The sequence below is a fragment of the Aythya ferina genome, assembly GCF_964211825.1.
Source record: "Aythya ferina genome assembly, chromosome: 2".
In the NCBI taxonomy this organism is placed as follows: Eukaryota; Metazoa; Chordata; class Aves; order Anseriformes; family Anatidae; genus Aythya; species Aythya ferina.
Genome location: NC_140297.1, coordinates 37,836,171 through 37,852,441, shown reverse-complemented (window position 1 = coordinate 37,852,441; position 16,271 = coordinate 37,836,171). Strand labels below are relative to the sequence as shown.

Here is a 16,271-nt window from a genome sequence, read left to right as displayed (position 1 = left end):
TAGAAAAAATTGATTATACATAGTAAAAGGAGAAAGAAAAAAAAAAAAAGGTAAAAATGATTCACTGAACACAGAAAGTAAGTTGAAAGGCATACCAAGAAAAGCAGTGCTAAGAATATGCCCTTTATTCACACCTTTCCTTAAGTATCAGAGACAGCCTGCTGTGCTAACAGACCATCATTATTATGTTGCATTTGTATGGGTAAGTGTGGAGAAATTAGTTTAAACAATTTGATAGCTGGCTTAGAAAAAATGGGAATAGGAAGCAAGTGGAGAAAAGCAGGTATTTCAAAAGAATGGAGACAGGCTTAAAGGGGCCTGTTGGGAAAAAATGTTCAGAAAAACTAATCTAGCCATTCTCTTCCACTGGTTAAATAAAAACTCAATTGTTTGTCCATATATTTAGTCAAAAGTGGTCCTCAAGATTTAATTACAATAAGTTTATTTTCCTCTATTAAGTAGTTTACCTAATCTGTATATAACATACAACATTATTCTGCATCACATATGCTTTGTTTCAAAGGACCCTAAATCTAAACCCAATTTAGGCTGCAAATAATCAAAACACATAGTGAAAGAAACAGCTCCGTAAGCAAGCAGTTTTGCCGAAAGGCTTAAGCAGTAACAGTGGTGAGTTATAGCTATTAGAACAAAATTAATTTTATTACTTTAGTTTTCAGCTCCAAGAAGCAGTGCCAGTGCTTGTATGGACATTATTGTAATCTTTTTTGCATGCAGTATGACATAACTTCTTCTCAATGGGTATTGTGCACCATGTTTATCTTTGACAGCATCCAGAATGGCTGGAAGTTCTTGAAACTGTATCTTGTTCCTGACATTGCTGATAGACTGCACTGGAGTACATATTAAAACATGTACTCATCTTCTGTCTTTTACTACTTTCATTATTTAATAAAGCAAGTCCCTGCTGGTTTTGTTACTGTACAGATGGAATAAATAAAACGGTCCCTGCTCCAACAACCTGGAATCAAAGCGTAAGGAAAAAGGAGAACAGATGGGTAAAGAAAGAGGGGGAAGTACAAGGAAGCAATGAAAACTATTTTTGCTAAGGTAGTAGGAGGGCATGTGTCAATCTAGCTATATTTGTAGGAGAATTTTAAAAACCAATTCAAAGGAAGTAGCCTTGTGGATGTTTACAGTGAGCGTGTGGGACAACATGATAGAAAGCAAGATGACGGCTTACGGTCTATCAGGTAATGGAAACTCTTGCTACTAAATGAGCAAACACAAGAAAATGAAAGCAGCTCAGTCTTGACGTACAATAAGAAAAAAGTAGAGAGACGAACATAGAAACATCATCAAAACGACAGCAGGAAAATGGTGTACAAAAGGTAAAATTAAAATGGTCTAACTCAGAGAAAAGAATTGTAGTGTTGAGATGTTGGAAGGTAAGAGCTCTGGCTGTGCAGGTTAACAGGGAAGATTATACCTCTAAAACCAAACAGAAAAAAAGAGATATGAATGATTTGCACATAATGCCAGAGTCTGTATTTATGCATGATGTTAGCAGTAAACTGGCACCATTGGAACCGTATACAGGAATTTCATTTCCTTCTTCTAGGTCAAGGATAGTTGTTTTGTTTTTTTCCCTATGCACATTAATTTAGCTCATTGATGTTACATTTCACAGACTGTTTTTATAACTTGCAGTGTCAGGAGATCCTCCTATACCGTTTCACAATCAAATCTAGATTTGATTACACTCAATAATTCTTTGTTACCAGCAAACTGTGCTCATTCATTATTTGATGCTGATCATTTAGTGATTACCTGGAATATCACACATCCTGCTGAGACACTGCTGAACACCAAAATGAATACCTAACCTTTGGTTCTCTCTTTTAACCAGTAATTAGCTCAGACAGTATTTGAATTAAAGTGAAAGAATACAAGCAGTGATTCAAAAGAGAAGTGATGTGAATTGGGTACAAAGGAGGCCAGGGATGGGATAAGGTGACCTGGATATTCAAATTCTTTATTCCAGAGAAGACAGAATAGCATTTTAGGTCTTGCAACAGATTAAGGGGATAGACTGGATTATCTTTTAACTCCATTTTTAGCACCTACACTGTATTTTCTTGCACTAACTTCAGCGGGCTTAGTAGTAACAAAATAAATAGTGCTGCAATTATTTTAAAGTAATTCAGACATTTCTTATTCTCATAATATTATATATATTCTCATTCTGTTGAAGAATGAGGACAGGGGGCATCAACACAATATATTTTTCCAGCATCTTTTCATTAGTTAGTCTAGCTAAAATGTTTTAAATAATTATTTAAGAACAGAATTAGTTGAGATGAAAATATGCAGATATGAAGAAACCAAAAAAGATTTTCGATATGGTTTAATTTTTAAAAAACAAGAGAAGAACAGGAGTTTACTAAACATTTTAATTTTCATAGACAATATTAACTGCAAAGAACCTGAATCCTGAAAAGAGAAGAGGCATAGGAAGAATCATATCTTTGCTTATTCAACAGGCTATCAACCTACACAAGAAATAAAGGTACAGTTATTTTAAAATTAGTTCTGAAATTTAAAGGAGGCCCAAAAACTTATAACTAAATTTAAGCTAGGGAATGATTTAATAGAGCAAATCCACTTTGTATTTGACAGATTCTTCTTACAAGCCTGTTAATGACAACAAAATTTTATTGCTTATTGGCAACTTATCAGTTTTTCTTATTTTTGTAGCTTTTTCATTCTTTGAGCCACAGCACAAAACAAACAAACAAACAAGCACTGACAAGGGCACAGTTTTACTTTTCCTTCATCCCAAATTACATTGGAAAATGCATAATTCTTTACTCAGAATTAATTAGAGTAGCATCGACTGAGATCATGAGATCGATCAGTCTTAAGAAAATCTTTGAAAAATCATTGATATCCTAAGGTGGCTCAATTCTGTTCATTCATCTTAAAAAGTACCTTGATGCTGCAGGGCTGAAGCTGCCCTAAATAGCGGGATCTATTACATAATCCATACTTAGGCTTATATCATTGTGCTGTAGGTTTCTCATTTAAATGAGATCAAAATCTCTCTTCACTATTTAACATGGGTTTAAGTCTTTAGCCTTCTTAAACAAAGGATTCTTTGACCCAACTGCACTTTGTGTCAAATAAGGTTGCAAGACGCGGGAAAATCAGACCAGTGCAAGCTTACTGGAATCTGTCTGAGCTAGTTGCCAACAACCTTTTCTAAAGGGTAACAGTTCTAAAAACATGAGGCAAATAGGCAACTGCCTCTCACCAAGGGAAGTTACCTGTCTGAGACACGGTTTTAGCTAAAGAATATGGCACTCTATCACCACAAAAATGGGAGAGGATTCAAGAAGGAAGTGTACAAGTCTACGAGACAATGTCCTTATGCCAGCACGTTATATTCTGGGTTTGGAATTTTAGATAAATATTTGCATCTATCAACAAGATACATGAAATAATATTTTTGTCACTCAAGTTACTTATGATTGTTTATGTTTGACAGCTCAAAGTAAACAGGACAAATTGTATTTTGCAAGTATTTTCAGAGTTTTATGGTTTGACTGAATTTCACAGTGTCTAAGGAATGTACACTGTGCATAAAGTGGGGATCCAGAAATTCAGAGCAGGTAACATTCCTGCTGCTGATCTGAGCAACTGCTAACAGAAAAGAGTTTGCAAAGAAGTGAAGATAGGACAGCATTCTTGTTTTCTTTTCAGGAGAAGCCGTTGGAGAAAAGAGTGAAATTTATAAGACATCAGAAGAGGATAAAAGAGGAGAAAAGAGGATAAAAGAGGAGAAGGGGATAAAAAAATGAAGAAAAACATGGAAGATGATGGGAGCTGCTAAATATCAGCTAGGCAAAAATATATCTGTATATAAAAAGCTTTTGCCCCCTGTTTGATTCACCAACAACATGGATGGTTACGGAGACTTTGATTCTCTGACAGCCTTCCTGTTTCTGATGCAACATGAGACGCACCATTACTCTGAGCAAATGCATGATATTGTTTAAAAAATAAATGAGAAAGATCAAAAGAAAGCCAGCATAATTAAACAGTGTGGTCAGAAATACTATTCAAAGTAAGGAAGCAGCCTTCAAAACTCAAATTTGTGTCCGAATGAGAAAACCATTGCAACATACCAGGTGAAAAGAAGCCATTTGTGAAAGGACTAAGAGCTACACCATCTGTTTCAGATGTATGAGAAACAGGAAAACTTCCAGCGAATGTGTGGGACCAGTAGATCATAACAAAGCTTTAAAAAAAAAGACTTTCTGCATCCATGGGCTTTGAAAAGACTGCCACAGAAGATACATATAATTGTCTGCATAACCAGTTTTATTCTGAATAGATAAAATGTTAAGTAGCAAATATGCAGAAACCAAGGGTATCCACCTACCAGATCTAGAGAAGCTCTGGGACAAAATATCTGAGCTTATTATAATTATGTAATTTACAGGAGGCAAGATAATTCAACAAAACTCTTGAAGACATTAAGCTTCCAGGGAAAAAAAAGTTCTCACATAGTAGAAGAATAGATATAAGTAAATCGTTAAAAGCCTTCACTGAAGGAAGATGATTTTCTTTCCTGTAATCCTGTGTTTGCATTTGTGGAAATGAACATATTGACAAGCTACTGTCCATATATAAAATGTTGATTATTTCCAAAGCTGAGTTGCAATTCTATAGACCTTCGATTTCAATGGTTTGAAATATCCTTTTCACTGTTATTGCACATGCCTAAACTAATACATATACATACACATATTTGCTGTGGTTTAATAAATAAACTTAATTGAAAGTTACAGGAAATAAAGAAAAATGTCTCAAGTTCTTTGTAGTATTTTTAAAAGACAGCTTGCACTTACCTGCTTTCTGACATTGTACTATCTTCTCATACAAGCTATCTGTATTTTCAACTAGAGTCCTGATGGTCTGAATCATCTGTAGAGACGAGAAATTAAAATATACAAAAATATCAGTAAAATTATTTTTACTGGCAATTTTAAATGTGCAAAATATGCTTTAGTTTGAATCCAAATAAATAATCTAATATTTGTTGTTAACATAATGAATACATTCTTTTTCATGACCTGGAAGAGAAATGCTCCAAATCTGGCATAAAGACATAAAACCCACCATTTGGGGGGACTGGGATCTATGAACATTGAAGTAAAATGACTACTTCATAAATCATTGCCTATCAAAACAAGCGGAAAACATACAACTATTTACCAGGTAATTTGCTTTGGTTGGCTTGGGAAAGACTGCCTGGATGCAAGTTTCCTCCTCCTTAGTCGGGCATCCAGGATGATGATTGCTCACTACCCAGTTACTTCCTTTTTCCTACATATCATGCCATGCTTCGCTAGATTTGTTCCTCTATATTTTCCCTTTCTGTGGCTTGACCTGTGCATATGTATGAGATAACACTCTAAGGAGGAGAACGAATCACTCTAGGCTAGCACTGGAAGGTAAGGAAAATAAATGATTCCCTTACTTGATCTTTCTAAAGAAAAAGCCTTCCATGGAAGCTCAGCTGAAAGCACACTGATTAAGAAGGAACTGTGCAGATTTTCAGCCTAGGGTATGGATTCAGAAGGATGGGCTTTCCATAACCCCTTACCCACTCCTTAACCTCTCTGGTATCCAATCGAGCAGACAGATTTCTCTTCACCAAAACACTGGGCAAGTTTGACATGCTGCTTATGTGGGTGTTTGTGTGGAACTTTATTTTCATTAAGAAAACACAATTGCTTTTATGAGCATGAATTTTCCATGTTACAAAGAAGAAGAAGAAGAAAAACTAAAACAGATATTCTGCTCTAAGAGGCAGGACTATAGTAGTTCTTCCTCCCACCTATTAGAAGGAGCCTTCTCCTTTTCCACTGGAGTGACATTGAGGCTGTTTTTCTGAACATTGTTCAAAGTGAGACATAAATTAATTTGGAGAAGTAGGTAAGTGAGCCTCAGATTCTGGATCACAACAAGTGTGCAAGCATGGAGGGAAAATACCGGCATGGATGTAAACTATGCTACTAGACTTCTATTATTTTTAGCTACACAAAAATCTGGTTTAAGTAAATGAGAAAGTATTTAAAAGTAATAATAGGTCTGTTTCTACAATGGCAGTTTGTTTAAAATGACAGAATAAAGAAAATGATGAAAAAATAAAATTTCATGTTTATGCTAAACAAAATATATAAGCATTTTTGAGTACATGGAGGTCATTGTACTAGATAAATTTTACTTTTAAACTTCACATCCTGATTAACCTGTATTTAATTTCAAAGTATATTTATCCTGAATTCCTGAGTAATATTAATTCTTTAAAAAAAAAAAAAAAAGAAATGCAAATTATAACAATAAATGAGGAAAAATAGTAACTTGATCAGGTTGCTAAGCTGCAGGTGAAATACTTTGGCTTTCCAATTTTTAACTGGATTGTTCTTTGAATATAAATATCTATGTTCACTCAGTCAAAAATGGGCTTTAAATAGAATTATGCTAATTACTAATTAGGTGTAATGAAGAAAACTATTACACAGAGAAGCATACTTTAAATAAGATAATATTTTACCCAGGCAGCCTTTTACCCAGAGAGCACTGCAAACCAACTATTCCTCATTTGTCAAGAAGAAAGCTGGGTTTCACTGTGTTTCATTACTATTAGTTCCTTCAAAGAGTACTCAGAAATTGAAATGAACCAATCATAAATTTGCTTGAAAGGGAAGGATTTTGCCTGTTTCAACATGTATGTCAAGAAACATTTCCTTCTGTAGTGCACTTAAATGAAGAGAACCAAAACACAGTTGACTTCAACTGCAAATATTCTTCCAATAACCAATAATGTTATTTCACTAACTAGCTTAAAGGATATTGTAAAGCACTCTACACTGAACTTTTGCTGCTTTGAAAATCACCTTGAAAAATGAAATGCTGAGCATGTATCACTCTTGCTTAGTCAGGGTGAAAATACAAGGTAATAAGGACTACAATGGGATTTTTCTCTTAATAAGAACCCTTTCACCTGAGAACACTTTTAACTGGAGTTCTTAAGAGACCAGTTGTGCTGCCTATTCAAGGCATAATTGTTATGGAGGGACTGTGCAAAATATTGCGACTGCGCTATGTTAGTCTATTCTGTGTTACTGACCCCCTGTGTATAGTAATACAATTTTCTACGTCCCCACTTCTTTTATATAATACATTCCACATGAAGATCAGATAATTCAGAAATAGTAGAAACAGCAGCAGATTAGAAAACTTTCTCTTTTGCTCTGGGGCACTGCACTGATTTTTAGAAATACGAGAATTCAAAGATGAATAAAAATGCTTACATGATGATGTTTCTTTTTTTTAGTTTCTGTATTGACAAAGTAGGAAAGTTGTACTAGTTTTGCAGAAACACAGAAATGAAACAAAACACTGTATGAGTGCTCTTTTGTCATGATAACATTAACATCAAAGAAAAGATAATAATTTGCATTTTAATATTTCAGAGTTCTAGTATGGAAAGTTGCTTTGCCTTAATACTTAGATCAAAATCAATGTTCCTTTTGCCAATTTTGAAAAAAAAAAAAAAGTGCATTTAATGGGAAAAATTAATCTGATATGAATTTGCTAAGCATTGCATAAGTGAATGAGCTAACAAAAATTCAAGGGTTGATTCCCACTACCATTCAATCAATATCTTGCTACACCCCAGTTTTGTTGATGTCAAAGAAAATTATATGTTGTTTTTGTAATTTTGTATATGTTTATTTTTCTGGGCAACAGAAAATGGGAAATACAGTATGGTACACCTTGAAAGGTAAGTTCTGAAGTCACTGAATTTTGTAAAGCCCAGGCTAACAGTTTGATCTATTCCTTGAACTCTGCTTGCTATAAATTATGCAACCATTTCACCTACTTACCAGAAAAACTGTTAGTATTCTAACTAAAGAATGAATGGCAGTAAAGATGTACAAAAATATTTCGATTATGTATTTAAGGTTATTTAATAATCACTAAACATTATTCAAGAGTTCTCAGTAAGTAGTAGACACCTTTATTACTGTATATTGTCCTTGTATTTAAAAACACGATGACAACGGTTAGAAATTAAAAACAATTCTTTGCTTGAAACTAAGAGAACTGTATCACTAACATTGGTATGATTCACCACTTACATGACTGTCTTCCCAAACCAAATGAAAAAAATCATATACTTAAGAACATACCTATCCTCTTTCTCAGCAAAACAGGATATAATATTTATTATATTCCATATATTATATAATATATAATATTATCTTATTATCTGTTAATATATCTATCTATAACATATAATATGTAATATTATATATATATAATTATATTGTTACATAATATAATTGTAATTATTATATATAACATATGATATATAATATATATTATATAATAAATATAATAATTAAAAGAGACAGGCATAGAAAAACTAAACAAACAACAACAACAAAATCAGGTCTAGACTATTCTTTAGGCTTATTTTTTTATGCTGCAGAGCTTTGTTAAGTCTGTCTTGCTGTTTTACTGAAGAGGTAAAGACTATGAACTAACACTATGTCTGTATGCATGTATGTGAGTGCTCACATGGATGTACAGATTTCTATCAATACTATTTGAAACTATTCATCCACTTTCAGCTGAATTTGAACAAGAAGTGAAGATCTATTACTACTAGGATGATGAAGATAGCTCTTCTGGTAGAAGATAGAACACCCTATTTATTGCCCCAGTTTAGGGGAAAGACATACATGTAGATTGAACTGAACCCTAAATATTTTAACCACCACATTCCAAAAAGAATACAGATCTTGAGACAGAAATATATTTTTTAAATAAATAAATAAATAAACACCACAAGATTTATTAATTCTTCTGGATGAGGAAATGGTTGGTAGCATACCAAGAGATACATCAGCTACATTTTAAAAGAATCCAGCCAACGATAAGAAATGTCTGGCTGATGAAACTTAGTGAGACAGTACATATTCACTGACAGCACTGCAACACCAAGGATGAATTTTATTTTTAGCAATTAAAGCACTCTACACGATTCAAAATCTGTGAAGAACATGTGTTAACAATACTGTTAGATCATTACACCAACAGTTAAATTGAAACCATACTTAAAATAGGTATAAACCAAATATTTAATAAAACAGTTATCTCCACAAAATGCTGCTCATATTCTCCCTTCTTCTCAGATCTCCGCATATTAAGATATACCTCTAAAACCACAAAATACATTCCTGGAAACAGTGTAGTGTTCAGTGGCCAAACTAGTGCTGTTGTATGTACAGGGAACTTGAACAAAATGTGGTCAGCCCTAACTAAATATATACATAAATTCTGTCTAAGCAGCCAGTATTCAATGTTGATGCATCAGAATGCATTTTTGTTGTGGCACTGGAACAAGCAAAAGAATTGTTCTTAGTCCTGAAAGGAGTGTCACCTGCTGTGATCAGCTTACTCTGAAGTTGCATAAAGTCATTTTGAACTATATATACTGCCTTTGAATTTCAGCTGGGAAAGAATGCTGTTAGAGCAATAGGAAGGAAATGTACTGGAAAATCAGATTCTGAACTCATTTTAAACCTCAGAACACAAATGAATTGTTCTAACAGTGAGGGGACGGAAAGCATTCTGAAATGTCCAACTTTTACTTAACACCAGCACACACAATAGTAGCAGACTCCTAGTAAGCTGGATACTCCTGTTCACATTACTGAGCTCAGTTCAGAAGTTAATGACCAGTGATAAAAACCTGACAGCTACCTGACAGCTAGATCAGTGCTACTCGGTTTTCAAGAGTAAAGGGTCCTCACCTCTAATTCAGTCACTGGTGGCATACCGCAGGGGAGATACTGGAGCTAACAGTGTTTAACATCTTCACTTATCACCTGGATGACCAGGCACAGCACATCTTCAGCAAGCTGCCAGAAGATATGAGGCTGGGAGGAGGGTGGCTACGGCAGGCTGGAGAAAGGCGCTGCCAGGAACCCCACAAAGTTCATCAAAGGGACGTGCAAAGTCCTGCCCCTGGAGAGCAATGACTGCGTGCGTGCACTGGTACAGGCCAGGGGCTGACAGGCTGTAAAGCAGCTTCACAGACAAGGACCTGGGGGCCCCGGTGGACAACAAGGTGAACACGCTGAAGAAGTACATCACCAGAAGACAGAGGAGGGAGGTGATCTCCTCTCTGCTCCTCATTAGTGAGGCCATATCTGGAGTGCTTAGCTTGGGGCTCTCCAGTACGAGAAAGATAGGGACTCACTGGAGCAAGTCCAGTGCAGGGCCACAAGGATGGTTCCTTAAGCAGTGTGGCATCTTTCACATGAGGAGAGGCTGAGAGGGCTGGGAATCTTCAACCTGAAGCAGAGAAGGCTCGTGGGGGATCTTGCGTAGTCATATACTGGAACAGGTTGTCCAAAGAGTCTGTGGAGTCTTCATCCTGGGTGATATTCAACACCCAGATAGACGGTCATAGTACTGCGTAACCTGCTCTAGCTGCCTCTACTTTGACCAAGTCTGGACCAATGGAACAGACGATTTCCACAGGTGCCTTCCGTCATCATATTTACATTCTATGTAAATAAGGATTTTAGTCAAGTTGACATCTCCAACCAAAGAAATTTTTAGAACTGAGCTTTCTGGCAGGAAACTGATAGAAACAAGAACAAAAATCAATAATAACTTTATTATAAGCAAAAATCAGGTGTGCTTTAGCCCAGACAGTCCACAGTTGCTAGATAATGAAGAACAAGTGATCTTTCTACTATCTAAATACTGTCCAAAGCACCAAGGTAAGAAAACAAAACAGCTAACTGCTACTTCTGTGCACAGTGAAGACTTCTCACATCAAACTAAAACCAATTTGCAACAGTAAGTTATTAAGGAAATGTTGTCTATAATAGAAATTAATTCTCCTGCCATGCAAGAAAATAAATTTATCACAGAATGGTTGAGGTTGGACGGGACCTCTGAACGTCATCTGGTCCAACACCTCTGCTCAAGCAGGGCCACCCAGAGCAGTTTGCCCATGACCATGTCCAGATGGCTTCTGAATATCTCCAAGGCGGGAGACTCCAAAGCCTCTCTGGACAACCTGTGCCAGTGTTTGGTCACCTGCATGTTAGAAAGTGATGTTCAGATGCCTCCTGTGTTTCAGTTTGTGCCCATTGACTCTTGTCTTGTGACTGGCCACCAATGAAAAGAGCCTGTCTCTGTCCTCTTTGTCCCTTCAAGTACCTATACCTCACTCCTGAGCCTCCTCTTCTCCAGGCTAAACAGTCCCATCTCTCTCAGCCTCCCCTCATACGAGGGAAGCTCCAGAACCTTCTCCATGTCGGTGGCCTTTTGTTGGACTCTCCAGCATGTCCATGCCTCTCTTGCACTGGGGAGCACAGACAGGCACTCCAGGTGCAGACTCACCACTGCTGAGTAGAGAGGAAAGACCCTCTCCCTCAGCCATAATATGTATCACACATTGTAATTATTATGGTTCCCTTTAGACTTTAATACAATGCCTTCCTCTGAGATGAATGCAGAGGTAATCTACAGAGCATTATGCTTCTTCCTAAGCTCTCTGGCATATAAATATATATACACATAATGCTTCAGTTTTCCACTGAAGTGGCCAAAATGCAAGAATAGCCTCACAGTTTCACTTTTTCAGCCTTCCTTCCCTCTCTCACCTCCTTCTGAGATGTTTTATGTTCTAGGAAACACATACATAGAACAGTTTTTTTTTTGTCTTTGCAAAGAAGCAAGCTGTAATTATGCCATAATGCAATGCAGGAGCATAAAAAAGATGAAATCCATTTATCCAAACTAACTCTTGTAAGCCCAAGAAAAAACAGGCCATCATCTGTTCTTAATTCTGCAACATCCCAAAATGAGTTAGATTTGTCACAGTTCAATCAAATTTACCAAAGGAACCAAGAGTCTACAAATTATGTATTAAAAAGTCTGTATATTCTCTCTTAACTTCTCATGAGTAAAGTAGTTGAGAAAAACTAGGCTGAAGACAGTGAAGACAGAGTAAATAAACTAACCAGCAGCTCTCTTCGAAGCTGTGCATGCAATGGAATTAACTCTTAAATCCAACAGTCATTTCCCCTTGCTTTCCTAATGTTTGGGCTGTTAGAAAAAAAAAAAATATGTTCATCTTTTTTAAACAAGCTGATAGAATGAAAACACTATGTAAGAAGCAGAGAATAAGGAAGCATATACATATATATATATACAAGTGTGTATATATACATATATATATTTATATGGAAAATAGTGTATATCTGTACAAGGAAGCAGAAAATTAGCATCCTTGGGAAAAAAATAATAGGCAGTATTGTTTTGAAACTAAAAACGTCAGTGAGAGTTCAAATAACCACATTTTTTACATACAAGGGGTCAGAAAGACAAACAGAAGATTAAGAATTTATTGGGAAAATTCTTGGGAAAGAAAACAAGAACTACTATTGGAAATTTGGAATACATTTAAGATAAGTTGCTATTCATCTGACCTATTTTTATGATCTTCCACTAACATGCTCTTGGACTACATTAGAGACAGGACGGTAAGCTAGATGAACTTTTTTCTTAAGTAGTACTATTATTTTATGTTCTTATGAATAGTGTGAGTCAGACATTAGCCATAACGGAATTAGTGAGAGAACACAAAAAGCTTCATCATTCATGCTCTTAACAAAAAATGAAGAGATCTGTGACTTCCCAGAAGCATCAAGTTGTCATTATCAGAGCTTTTCATTCAATGCAGAACAACTCATAGTTTACAACATTTGGCACTGAAGCCTGAACATCCAAAATTAGACATTTGTTTCTGCCCTTGTGGACTGAAAAGCCCAACATAATCTGAGGTTATCATCTGCAACTCTGGTTTTGGAAGCATAATTGCAACTTGTAGTTTAGAATGACTGTCCTGTTATAAAACAGGAAAATAAAAACTAGTAATAAACAACATAGCTCTTTTTGAAGAAACTCCCCAAGCTATTCATCGTATTTTCCATCAATACTCTGTTTTTCAATAGTTCTTGTGACAGACCAACAACTACAAAAACAGCAACTACTTAAACTCAGATTAAAAATATAATCTGCAACTATTAAGCATGCCAAAAAACATCACCTAGGTTATTTGCAGTATTGAATTGCAATGAATGATCTATGTTTGCCCTTAGATCTCTTCACATGTACTGTATCCAGTTATGATCTAAATAAAGATAGTTCTGAGGACATTGTGAAGTCACAGATCTTCAAGAGTATTTAGCTATGTTGGGTAGATCAAATTTCTTGCAGATATACCTACAATCTACAGCCCATTTAATGGAAAAATATACCCCAATGCAAACATCAATATAAATAACTGTCTTAATAGTTATTTTCCTGTTGGTAAAGCTCAACATTTACTCCTGCTTTCAGGAAAGAACTAAGAATTTTAAAAGGCTAAACAATTTAATAATAACTTCATAACTTTGAAAAGGGACTTTGTCAAATGCTTTTGGAAAACCCAAACAGACTAAGCTCCCTTGTCTACATATTTCTTGACTTCAAAGAACTACAAGAGATTAATGGGCCATTCACTTTATAAAAGCTGTACTGACTCTTCACCAATACGACATGTTTTTCCATATTTCCACTAATTTTCTTCTTCAAAACAGTTTCTACCCACTTTCACAGTACAGATGACAGGCTGTCTGATCTGTAAGTTCTTGATTTCCCCTGGAAATATTTTAAAACACTGGCACCACACTAACAACTTTGATAGTCAGTTTTAAGTGTGAGGATACACACAACAATTAGCAGTTTGGATATATCAGTCCTTGAGAACCTTTGAATGAATACCACCTCTTTCTAGTAATTTTTTTTTTCTCAGTCATTTTGTGCTTCCTTTGTAATTTCTTCTACCAGCAATGCAGTTAGAGATGAGTTTTCCAGTGATTCCTTCATAAAGCACGGTTTCATGTGAACCTTTAATCTCCCTATGTACACAGATGCAAAAAATAATTTAGTTTTATGGCTCTATTTCTTTCCTGAAGCTTTCTTTTATACTTTGATCAACTAGGGGTCATACACACTCTGATGGGCTTCCTGTTTCCATTACTTTCAGAAAATAATTTATTGCTATTTTGAAGTCTGTGCATGTTGTTCATGGAATTTTTCACAGTCACTCTCTTATGTTTTATATTTAACCACAGTACAGTTAAATATCTATCCGATCTTCATTTGCACATGACTTCAACTTTTTGGAGGATTCCTTGTTGGAATGCCCATGGAAATGGACTCCAGAAGAAATGGAGTCAAGAATAACATTCTAAATCAGCTGGGGAAAGCACAGCTTTCACAGTCTGTGCCGGTTGCTTATTCCTCAGAAAAGATGCCAGATGTAAAAATATTTTCTTTAGGTGCACAAAGCAGACAGAGGTCAGATGCTATCATGTGATTTAAACGAACACGAGATCCAAAGACTGAATTTGATTACAGTACATTGGAGACCATCTTGAACTCGGAATTCTCTGAAACAATAAAAAATCTAATATTTAGATCAAAACAAAGTTATGCAAGAGATAAAACAATCTATTCACTCATTCTGTCTTAGGAGACAAACTGGTAATTAACAGCACTGGACTTAGTATTTCTTTTGTTAGCACAGAAGTTTGCAACTACAAAGGGTAATTTGCGGAACAAAGGCTTCTCAACCAATTAAGTCTGGAACATTAGTAAACTGAGATGAAGTGGAAACGTCTTCATCTACACGTTCTCTCAAGATACAATTTAATAACCACAGAAGAATGACTGAGATTTCTCACTGTATTTGGAAAGTAACCATAACCAAGAACCTACATCAGCAACAAGATAATACAGATTTTATGAGCTAAGCATAACTCAGAACAGATCTGCTAATCATTCCTTGAAAAGATTGCATTCCACAAAAGATGGATGTAGTTTTTGTTTCTGTCAGAATTATGAGCTTCAGTCCAACACGTCTGATACAGAAGCAACGCACACAATTCTCTGTGTAGATATCAAGATGAGTTTTAAAGGTAAAGAACATTTAGGATACTAAGCAGCTGCCAAAATATGAGAGGACTGTTAACATTATACCAAAACCTTGATAATAAGTCTTTTTAGACATATTTTTTTTTAATAAACCCTGCTAGTGCTTGTCCAGTCTATAACTCTTCCATGTATAGTATCAAAGGATCTACTTTCCAACAGGATGGACATGTTCAAGCTCAAAATATAGGCTACCATAATTAATTTATATGATTGGCCAAATTTGCAACTGTGTAACATGAAGTCAACTTCAACATGATTGCATATGCAATCAGCTGTATAACTTGAGTGAGTAGTTGAAATGACCCAACAATCAGGTAACCCGATGCAAGCTTACTGTAGAATTACTAACCACAAATCAGATTCTGTATTCTGGTTTACAGGCTTTAATGCATTTTATTATCCCTCATTTTCATCATCTCACAACTCCCACCATCAATAAACATAGCCATGCTTTTGATCTTGTCCCTAGGCTGCATTTACAAAAGTGATTCATTTTATTTGAAACAAATAAAGAGCTCCTATACTGTCATCTGAATACATTTAGAATTACAACATAACCTCAATGTTATTTAAAAAAAAAAAAAGGGAACTGTGAAAATGTGAACCTAGCAGCACTATCTGATTAGGATTTAATAACAATCCTAATTAATGTAGCAGCACTACTTTATCTTCTTTCACACAAGTATAGTTCTATGTGTTTTCTGTGTTAGCTTTTTCCCCCCTTATGCTTGCAAACACCCTCACTCAAAAAGTTCAGAAAACCTCATCTTCATCAGGTGGGACACTTCATCCTTCACTACGGACAGAATCTGGCTTCCTTTGTATGATGCTCTACCGTATCTTTGCAGTGCTATTACACTCATCACTGAATAATGCTGCAGACTTAGGACAAGATAAATATTTTTTTTTCTCTTGCCATAGTATAATTTTTTAAGGTTTACTTACGGTTTATCTTAAAGGTCATAAGACATAAAAAAACATGCAATGGTGTGGAAGAGGCACTTGCCTTAACTCCAAGCTTCAGTCTGCAGCACTGATCAGTGATGGGTGTGATGACACCAACAGAGTGCATGCTGAAGTATCACATAAAGGAAGCTGAAGTTCATGAACGAAAGGGAAAAATAAAACATTGTTACACAGTGAAAAGAAGTTAGGGTGTAAAAATA

The 16,271-nt window shown here is 35.6% G+C and overlaps 1 protein-coding gene across 1 annotated transcript in view; it reads right to left on the bottom strand.

Annotated features, from left to right (window-relative positions):
• Window positions 1-16,271, bottom strand: part of PLCL2 (phospholipase C like 2) — a 99,834-nt gene that overhangs the window by 17,000 nt on the left and 66,563 nt on the right. Inside the window, exon 5 of the mRNA XM_084509907.1 lies at window positions 4,875-4,950. Within this exon, the coding sequence (XP_084366033.1) occupies window positions 4,875-4,950 (76 nt within the window). The remainder of the gene's footprint in view (window positions 1-4,874; window positions 4,951-16,271) is intronic.